Source organism: Rhipicephalus microplus, chromosome 7 (assembly GCF_043290135.1).
Source record: "Rhipicephalus microplus isolate Deutch F79 chromosome 7, USDA_Rmic, whole genome shotgun sequence".
In the NCBI taxonomy this organism is placed as follows: Eukaryota; Metazoa; Arthropoda; class Arachnida; order Ixodida; family Ixodidae; genus Rhipicephalus; species Rhipicephalus microplus.
The window spans coordinates 6,555,773-6,565,687 of NC_134706.1; the positions used below are offsets into that span (position 1 = coordinate 6,555,773).

At 48.6% G+C, this 9,915-nt stretch overlaps 3 protein-coding genes across 3 annotated transcripts in view; 2 read left to right on the forward strand and 1 right to left on the reverse strand.

Annotated features, from left to right (window-relative positions):
* Window positions 1-6,960, reverse strand: part of MICAL-like (protein) — a 63,164-nt gene extending 56,204 nt beyond the window's left edge. Inside the window, exon 1 of the mRNA XM_075868530.1 lies at window positions 6,704-6,960. The gene's annotated coding sequence lies outside the window, so the exon portion shown is untranslated. The remainder of the gene's footprint in view (window positions 1-6,703) is intronic.
* A 379-nt stretch (window positions 6,961-7,339) lies between these two features.
* Window positions 7,340-8,667, forward strand: Mrm2 (Mitochondrial rRNA methyltransferase 2). Its single transcript, XM_075868535.1, has 2 exons — window positions 7,340-7,754; window positions 8,231-8,667. Exons 1-2 carry the CDS (start codon window positions 7,355-7,357, stop codon window positions 8,665-8,667), a joined length of 837 nt encoding a protein of 278 aa, XP_075724650.1. The 5' UTR covers window positions 7,340-7,354.
* A 100-nt stretch (window positions 8,668-8,767) lies between these two features.
* LOC142767246 (zinc finger HIT domain-containing protein 2) lies at window positions 8,768-9,915 on the forward strand. Its single transcript, XM_075868534.1, has one exon. It carries the CDS (start codon window positions 8,768-8,770, stop codon window positions 9,845-9,847), a length of 1,080 nt encoding a protein of 359 aa, XP_075724649.1. The 3' UTR covers window positions 9,848-9,915.

Consider the following 9,915-nt stretch of genomic DNA (forward strand, 5'->3'; position numbering starts at 1 on the left):
GCGGGCTCGAACGCTTGAGAGGCAACACGGCTCCCGACTTGGTGTATTGTACGTAGATATAGCAGGGCCTTCGCCCACGGCGATTTTACCCGGCCTCTGTAGTTCTCCGGGAAAAGCATGTCAATGGGCTCTCATTCCGAGCACAAAATCCAGAGCGCGCTGAGGAAGTCGCGATAGCGCTTGCTGCTGCGGACCCCAACTCGAAAGTTATCATCACGGACTCCCGGAAAGCATGAGCTCATTACTTGGTAGGAGAGATATCCCCCCTAGCCAGCCAAATCCTAAAACGGGCTCTCGCTGATCCAGCCCCGAAACGCATCGTATGGGCTCCTGGCCATAAGGGCTTACGAGGTAATGAGGCCGCTGACGCGTCCGCCCGAGCGCTTACCCATCGGGCTCCTCACCTTGGCTCTTATGACTCGGAGGCCAATACACCGCTGCTGCGGTTCAAAGAAATTCTCACCTATTATGGCGACACTCACCGCCTTTACCCGGCTCCTGCAAGGGGGCTGAGTAAGGCGGAAGAGCGAACTCTAAGGCGCCTGCAGACAGGTACTCTACTCTGTCCTGCAATCCTAAAACATTTCGATGCGAACACAGATGGGCGGTGCCCACACTGTGGGGAGACGTGTGATATCTTCCACATTTTATGGGCATGCCGGGAAAATCCCCACCTACCCCCTTCTCCTACCCCTTCCCGAGAGGCATGGGAGACTGCCCTCCTCAACTGCTCATCACTAGAGTCTCAACAGGCTCTGGTGAGACGGGCGCGAGTAGGGGCCTCGTCATGCGGTGTCCCGGACTAAGGACGCCGACCATGTAGCGGGGTCATGCTTTGGCCCCATACCTCTCTCTTTTATAATAAATGTTTTTCATCATCATCATCCTCGTGGTGAGTCGAGCGTTGGCGATGCCACCTACGCGTTACCCTGTTTGTTCTTGTGCTGATTGAGTGAATTGTAATATTGTCTACGATTGTTTAGCGTGTTGATCACCAGTGATGTATTGATTCGGCTGACGATATAATCAATGAAAAGTAATTGAATAAATCTGTTTGGTTCGTTTCGACCGCGTCTACTGTATTCGTGTGTTCCGAGAGCGGCAATCTCATTTATAGACGCCGCAAAATGAAGCCGTGTTCGAGAAAATGGCAACCGTTGCACGAACTGCAAGCGCCCCATCATCTGCGCCCTTCAGAACACTTTGACAATGGAAAATGAAAATGTACACAATGATTTATTTGCTTACAAGCAAGCGTGAATTTGTGCGTTATTTCGCCATTTCGTATTTCATGACAAACCAAAGGCGCTCAAGATGGATAAAACGAAGAGCCTTGAGAAAAACACACGAGCGTTGACATAAAGGGACACTGAGAGGGACGATTTTTGTCGCATTACAGTAAAATCTCGTAAATTGATTTGATTGATTGATTGATTTGGGAGTTTAACGTCCCAAAACCACCATATGATTATGAGAGACGCCGAAGTGGAGGGCTCCGGAAATTTTGACCACCTGGGGTTCTTTAACGTGCACCCAAATCTGAGCACACGGGCCTACAACGTTTCCGCCTCCATCGGAAATGCAGCCGCCGCAGCCGGGATTCGAACCCGCGCCCTGCGGGTCAGCAGCCGGGCAAAATCTCGTAAATTCGACAATCATTATTTCAGAAAATCAGATCATTAGGAAGCTGTTCTCTGGTCCCGGCCAAGATATGCATCGTTAAATGGCATCAAACTTTCGTTAATTCGGTCATATTTGGCCGCAACCCGGTTATTTCGGGCGATTACTTAGCACGGTAGAATTTCGGGCCAGTTTGTTATGCATACTTGGTGAAATGAAGCGGAATAAGTGGGACAGCAAGGTGCAACAGACAGGACGAGGCACTCCGTAGCTAGACAATATGCGCACGAGCACAAGACATTTGATGATCAACAGCAACAACAACAAGAACTAACAGAGCCAGGCGCAAGATACATTCCCGCGACTGCATTAAAACGTGTAAAATGAATTCACAAAAAAAAAATTCCGCCATATCCACGAAGTGAATGATGATGAGTGGACGAAGCTCCGGAGGTAAACCTGATAAACCATGAATCCTCTGTACATTTTGCCCACTCGATTTTATTACATCGCTCCCCCTAGCGTACGTCGCCGCACTAAATCGAACGATTGCCTTCAACCAATGACACGCGCCATATGTGACATCATTCCTATTTTATAAGATCTCGCGTCTTTCATTAACTACAAGTACCGCTTTCTAGTTTATAACATCTTGCATCTTTTCATCATCAGCTACAAGTACCACCATCTAGTAAACACTACAAGAACTAAACGAGAGGTGGCTACATGGATGGATGGATGGATGCTATGAGCGTCCCCTTTATAACGGGGTGGTGACAAGTATGCCACCAGGCTCGACAAAAAAAAAAACTTTTTTCTTTTTTTTTTATGTTGGCCTAATGCCTCTACTTCGATAAATTCTATCTTAATGGAAAAAAAGGTAAATTTTCAGCTTAAGTTCTCTGCCATTTACGGCACACTGTCCATGTTTTATTTTTCCAATATTTATTTTTGTCCTTTCTCTCTAATTTCCTGCCACCAATACTCTAACCGTCTCTTACTTATTTCAATCGCGGGTGTGTTCAGCTTTCCATTGTTGTCCCTAAAACCCAAGGCTTCCTGTAGGCTCGTGCCCAAACGTACACCTGGGTGGATATCTCCACATTCAATCAGAACATGCTCCGCCGTTTCCTTATCTTTCCCGCAGCATGTGCATTGTTCTTCTTCTTTACTGAATCTTGCTTTATAACTACGCGTTCTAAGGCAACCCGATCTCGCTTCAAACAGTAAAGCGCTTCCCCTTGAATTATCGTAAAATGCCTCCCTCCTTATTTCATTTTTGCCCTTTCGGTAGTTACTCAAAGCCGGTTTTTTCTCCATAGCTGCCATCCAGTAAATCCTCTCCGCCTCCCTGACTTTTCCCTTAACGCTCTTTGTTGACATATGGCTCACAATACCAGCCGTATATTTACTAGTGAGTCTTCTAGTTCTTTTTCTCCACTGTGTGTCCACGCTCTTCCTATACAAATAACGGAACACCTTCTCTGCCCATCTACTCTCCTTCATATTTCTTAGCCTTTCTTCGAACCTTATTTTGCTCTGCGCTTCCCTCGCCTCAAAACCTGCCCACCCCATATCGCCCTTTACAGCCTCGTTTGTCGTCTTCCCGTGAGCACCCAACGCGAGGCGTCCCACAGTCCTTTGATTTACATCCATTCCCGATTGCACCTCTGCCCTCATACAGGAGACGGTACCGCCATCTAGTGAACACTGCAAGAACTAAACTAGAGGTGGCTACATACAGGGGATGGTACCGCCATCTAGTGAACACTGCAAAAACTAAACTAAAGGTGGCTACATACAGGCTACAGGGGACGCACAGCCCACGCCCTGAGGAGCTTCGCCCCTAAAATGTCAGAATGAGAAGTGGCGCATAGATACAAACCGCTAACAACCTAAAACTGGGAAAGAAGAGAAACAGCATAGAAACTACAAGCTTGAAGAGAGATACTAACGGAAGATCACTTGAACGTGGCTAGTAAAGAAGCACTCGCACAAAATTTTTTCACTTTGTTTCTTGTTTTTTTTTTCAATAGCTAGCTTATGACCAACTTATCACGGCTAGAAACCTCGTTTGCGCAACGGTTATCTATTTAGAGACGCTTTTAAAACACTCCGTTTCGGTTTCAAAAAGCACCGAGCCAGACAGGGGCAGTTCCGGGAGCAAAGTAAACCAACACCACGACCAACACCCTCTAGCGTAAACACAGCTGCTCACGCGACCACGCAAAACTGTGACGTGGGCGCCGCGCGCGAGAAACAAAAACCAAATCCGCGCTCCCTTAAGCAGGACGTCGAACCAGCTAGCCCAGCAGCTGACCATATTGAGACTGACAGTCGGCACACGCGATGCCGCAGGCACGGAGGAGGAAATCGCACGTATACTATAGAGCGCAAGCGTGAGGCACGCGCCACCAACCGGGCAACACAAACTTGTGACGTAGGTTTGTTTTCATTGCCCCTGCGTTGATGTCGGCGTCGCGAGGGACTCCGCATCTCGCTCAGTCACGCAGCGTGCACTTCAATGTTGATTTCAAATACGTTCTAAGCTATATTCGTCCTTGATATACCACGCAGATGTTGCGTATGTCTCCAGCTAAATCTATCTCGCTCGTTATGTCGCGTTCGAAATTTTGTGCTCCTTTAATGAGACGCACTTCCTTTCTTCAGATAGCTACACTGAATCGACACTCGAAAAATACGTGTTCGCTATCCACACAATCGCGTTGCTGGTACCGTGATAAGGTTCGGAGCACGTTTTCGAATTAGGACACGAGGGTCTTGGCCCGCGTTCACATTCTTAACCAGTGGCATAGCCCCGAGGTAGCACACCGGGCCTGTGCCCTCCTCCCTCCCTACCTCTGAAATTCTTTTTTCGACATGTCATACGGAACGCAAAATGACTGCCCGGCCCCCACTTCAAATCAAGGAGGTCCTCCACTTCAAAGAAAGAAGGTCCCCCCCTCCCCCCACCAAATTTTCGCCCACGCCCCTGTTGTGAAACAGTTCGTAAATGACGAACGCTGCGGCTTTTGCACTGCTCTTATGCAAAATAGTAACTGAACTGGCGTAGTCATTAAGCCTGTTATATTAATGATATCTGGGGTTTTACGGTGCAACAGGATAGAAAGGTGGGCTAGTTGGCAGTTCATGATCGTTCAGAGAACTGGGAGCGCGGGGGTACACACACGACGAGCTAAGAGGCTCACAGCACGAGCGCTACTCTTTACGCCCCAAACCCACGATATGATTATGAGACGCCGCGGTGGAGGGTTCCGGAAATTATGACCATCTAGTGGTCTTTATCGTGCACTCACATCACTCAGTACACGGGTCGCTAACATTTCGCCTCGATCAAAATGCGACCGCCACGGCCGAAATCGAACCCGCAACGTTTAGTTCAGAAATCGATGCAACAGACACTTAGTGTTTTATCGATATTTTCGGTCATTAGGCAATCCGTTAATCCGGACAGTTTTTTTTCCCGATCCCGTGAGGATTCGAATTAACGGGCTATTACGGTAGTGAATGACCGCTTTAAAATCCGAGTATCACCGCACTTGTCGCAAAAATGTGCAAGTGAGAAAACGCCAAATACGAAAATGCGGGTCGCGACGCCATACGGAAAAGCCCGCACCAAATGCCATGGCGTCGCAGATTTCCACAGCGTGTACCAGCCAAAAGAACGCATTGAAAGACTCGCTTTGAGAAAGAGAGAGCACCCGAAGGCAAATTTATGTAGACTTGGAATGGAGACTTGGAATGGGGTAGTCAAAAGTTTTGCGTGCGCCAGCGCAGACTTCTGAAGACGTGCGCACCCAGGGAACTAAAGACGCGGGTACTCAAGCATATTATAAATATTCAAGAACCTGCAGCAAGACGGCCAGTTCGGTTAGGTTACGAGCGGTTGTTACGAGCGATTATGAACGTTCCGGCGCCGGAACATGACGTCATTCATTTACGCAAGCAGCTCGTCATCGCGCAACGGGTTCTTGAATATTAGTAGAGTCGAGTGCCCGGGCATCGATTATATTTAACCCGGTTGGTTAGGTTACGTTAAAATATACACTGACAAAGGAAAGAGAGAGCAACACAGCAGTGTGTTTGATTAAAGCCAACAGAACCGATCAGGGGTGTGTAGAAGTAAACCGAAGTCGACTCGTTATATCTGCGCTGTCAAGTGTGCACGATCAATTTGGCAGCAACAGTTGGGAGTCGGTCGGCACAAAGGGGAGCTTCTCATGAACGCGCTCGCTGAATTTCAAACCGAGCTTTTCAAGATCACTGAAGCACATCGCCGAATAACGTCGCCCGAGAGCCGCCCTAGGCGACCTAAAAGGCTCGTTAGCAATAAGCTGTCGACAGCTACCCACTACTACTCACGCGGAGATAACTTTTAACAGGTGGGCACAGCAACCTCTTTTCAATCTAACATTTTTTTTCCCCCGTGGTACGTTTTGAAGGAAAAAGATACAATAGACAGCACGAGCTCAGCACGTCGTCCATTCAAGGGCGGGCGATTGTTTCGGTTGAGAACGCCCGAGTGAAACAATACCCGAAGATTACGATCCCTACTGCCAGTCACCTTCTTGAGTCGAGTGTATAAGTGGACCGGCGATATGAAAAGTTCGTCGAGATGGGTAGATCAAAACATAGTAATCTCATCGGATTGAAAAACCACCGCCCCACGGATTGACAACCGCAAGAGCCGGGGCGTCCTGGCAAACAAATCAGCACCTAGGGTACTTTGTGCCCGGTGTCAAAAGCTGCGTATGGCTGGCAGTTGGCGTAGGCTTCGCGCGAAAAGCTCCGCCGACCGCCGACGAAAAAAAAAAGAAACCGGAACGCTGGTACACGGGAATGTGCGGTGCCCTGTTCCGGTTAAAAGCCGCAAGCTCGTAGAACTAACAGAGACGCCAGAGCATTTTCAGCAGCCTGTTCGCGGCTCATGCAACAAGCGCGATCACGGGTGTTGCTCGGCTGCAGCCACATTTAGAATAGGAAACATCGGAGACGCGCCGCTGCGAATTCTTTTCCCATAATCGGCAGAGCGCGGTGTGGATAACACAAACAAATCGCTTACATTGGCTGGTCCGACGAGAACACCGCTCCACGGCTCTTCTTCTTCTTTAACCTCACAACACCGGCGATATGCCTCGACGCTCACTCATGTCTGTTGGCAGTCGCAAAACTGTCACACACGCATCAACACCACTGTCAACACAAAAACACACCAAGCGCACGTCGCAAAGCGGTAAATGAGGAAACACACACACGCCGACTTTCCACACACACATGAAAATCTAAACGCTCTGTTCGCGTCTACGCAGTGGTGCCACTCCCCGATAGCACCCTGCAATGTTATGCAATTTGGCCATACAGCGATGTTAGCGCCATCAACGCTACCGATGCTACGTTTGCATTATGGTTTTTGCGGTGTGGCAGACAAAGCACTAGACTATTACCGAACGTTCAATGCTTCATAAACTTATTAAAAGCAGTCTGAGGATGTAACTTTAATGAAAAATGTTTGTACCTTTAGCAGCCGTTAATCACGGCACTTGAAAAGTAATGAACACCGGGTTAGCAAGTTTTAACTTAGCAGGACGTGAGCGTAGACATGGGTATTTCCCGTGTCTACGCTCACTGAATTTACTGAAGTTAACAAGAGTGCAACTTAACGTGATTAGCATATGTTTACAAGCAATAGCTCGTTGGCATCGTTGGTTTGCGCATGACCTACTGCTTTGTTTACTGCACTATCCGGTCACCGAGCCAAGACAATCCGTTCATTACTTCGATTTTCATGGAAGCTTTTGCGCGTTTTCCGAGGCAACACGCTTCGCAGAGTTTGCGGCGTAGTTTACATGCGAGCGCCGCGCAGTTGAAAGTTCAGCCGCATAACTTGAAAAGCAGGAGCAAAGCGTCACAAGACTGGCTGACAAGGCAACTCAATGACCCCTACGTGAAAAAGTCGCGCTACGATAACTATCGAGCAAGGAGCGCGTACAAGCTTGCGGAGATCGACGACAAATACCACATCCTCAAACCTGGCTACAACGTCGTGGAATGCGGGGCAGCTCCAGGAGCCTGGACACAGGTTATAGTGGAAAGGATCAACGCCAACGGAACAGGTCAGACGTCTATCAACACGATCGTAACTAGTGTTTTTGAACGGTGGTTTTGAAGTGATGCCTCGGCCGCATGGCAAGATTCAACGTACATGAGTTGCGGTATAACGATAAAAAGTCACATTCGAACGAAACATTTCATGGCTACTGTATTTGATGAAGTCTGCTCTTTGGACTTCTTTAAAAAAAGTGCGTCATCACTACAGAAAACGCAACTTGTTAGAGACAAGTGAATAGGATGCTTGCGGCGCCATGTATCTTTTATGGAGCGATACAGGTTAGTTATAATGACGCTAGCCGCATTTTATGTACGTCTAGGAAAATTATGACAGGTTGATGTGATCTCTTCAAAATGTGTTAGTGGGATTCTAGCATCACAAATCACAAGCAAGTTAAAACTGTACCGTTTTGAACAACGAAAAAGTAAACGTGGGTTGCTTATTGTAGTGTGGTTTCTGAACAGGCTACTTCTCTTTCAGATCGCAGCGCCACCAAAGGAACGGTCATTGGCTTGGACATTCTGCCTATTGACCCTTTACCCGGTGCTACCTTCCTTCCCAACGCCGACATTCTGAAGCCTGAGACCACAGAGAAGGTCTTGAAATGCCTCGGTGGCAAGTCTGTCAGCACTGTACTCAGCGACATGGCACCGAATGCCAGCGGCATGAAAGCTCTTGACCACGAGGCGATTGTCGCACTTTCGTACGCAGCTCTCATTCTCTCTTTCCGAGTTCTCAGCATCGGCGGTTCGTTCCTGTGCAAGATCTGGAACGGCAGTGAGGCAATTAAGCTCTCCAATGATATCAGGAAGTTCTTCACATTTGTGAACTATGTAAAGCCGCCAGCAAGTCGCAAGGAATCCGGCGAGATTTACATCTTGGGCCGAGAGTTTAAGGGAGCCGAAGTCAAAAAGTAACAAGCTGTGTAGCCACGACAACTCTATCACAGCCTCAGCGTCGTTCCTATTGCGTATTTTTACTTGGTGCTGTGCCAACGGCGAGTGACTACTGCCGACGATGCAGGAGTGTGCACCAAGACCATGCAAGTTCTGTGAGTCAGCGCTCGCCAGGTACACCTGCCCAAGGTGCAACTGCGGGTACTGCTCCATCAAGTGTTACAAGGATGCCAGGCATCAAGGATGTAGTGAGGACTTCTACAAGGACTGTGTCCAGACTTACTTGCGCATGGAACAAGCCAACCCCGAAACCCAGAAAAAGATGGTGGACATTCTCAAGGCCGTCCAGAGAGAAGAAGAAGAAGAAGGAGGCGATGAACAGGAAACCAATGAAGTAGCCACTCTCATCCAACGTCTGGAACAGACCGAGATCGATGCTGACACCGCCTGGAGCTATCTGACCCCAGACGAAAGGCAAGAGTTTGAACGCATGGTCCAGACTGGTGATTTAGGAAAGCTGGTTCCGCTATGGAAGCCGTGGTGGGAGGAAAAGGTTCTCGTCACTGAAGTAACAGCGGGAGAAGGCTCTGCACCGACCGTCCAGCCTCTCAGCGAATTGACGAGCAAGCCGCCTGCAGCGTGTGTCGTGAACAGTGTGCTGAACATTTTGTGTAGCTACGTTCATGTCATAAGGCTCTATAACGGGGAGATGGTTCCGCAGAGCGCAGAAGAATTCCTTAGCGTCAGTTCAGTTTTGACTGATGACGCTGTTTATGGCACCCCGGCTGAAGCCGTTCAGGCCGTCCTGCAAAAGGTCGTCATGACTCAAAGTGTGGCAGCCACTGAAGAGCTCCCGTCCTTGCTCAGAGCTTTCCGGAAGTTTCTCAGTAGTCCGCAGTTGAAGGACAACGCATTGAGGGCATTGGACGAAACTCGTAGTGTATTTGAAGCGGCAACGAGAGAGCCAGAATGCAAGAAGGAGCTGAAACAAAAGCTTCGACGAGCTATCAAGAAAGTCGAATACATGATGTCGTGGACAGTAGAGCACGGTGATAAGCTGCTGTCGTGCCTAAATGATATCGATGTTGAAGCTCTCGCAGTTGCCGAGAACATGTCAACATTTCAGGATGCGTGCAAGGCAGTTGAAGAGCAAAGAAGTAAGACCTCAGAGCCACGAGTGCTCATTGAAGAACTAAACTAGATGCATCGTGGCATGTCATCTTCACATAGGCACTTGCCATCAATAAAGCTTATTAATGCAGTTGCGAA

What these genes read in the sequence shown, in the direction of transcription:
- Mrm2 (XM_075868535.1), top strand. Translation starts at nt 7,355, where the DNA reads ATGACCTACTGCTTTGTTTACTGCACTATCCGGTCACCGAGCCAAGAC. An exon ending in GATCAACGCCAACGGAACAG is followed by an intron (nt 7,755 to 8,230) that starts GTCAGACGTCTA and finishes CTTCTCTTTCAG; the next exon opens with ATCGCAGCGCCACCAAAGGA.
- LOC142767246 (XM_075868534.1), top strand. Translation starts at nt 8,768, where the DNA reads ATGCAGGAGTGTGCACCAAGACCATGCAAGTTCTGTGAGTCAGCGCTC.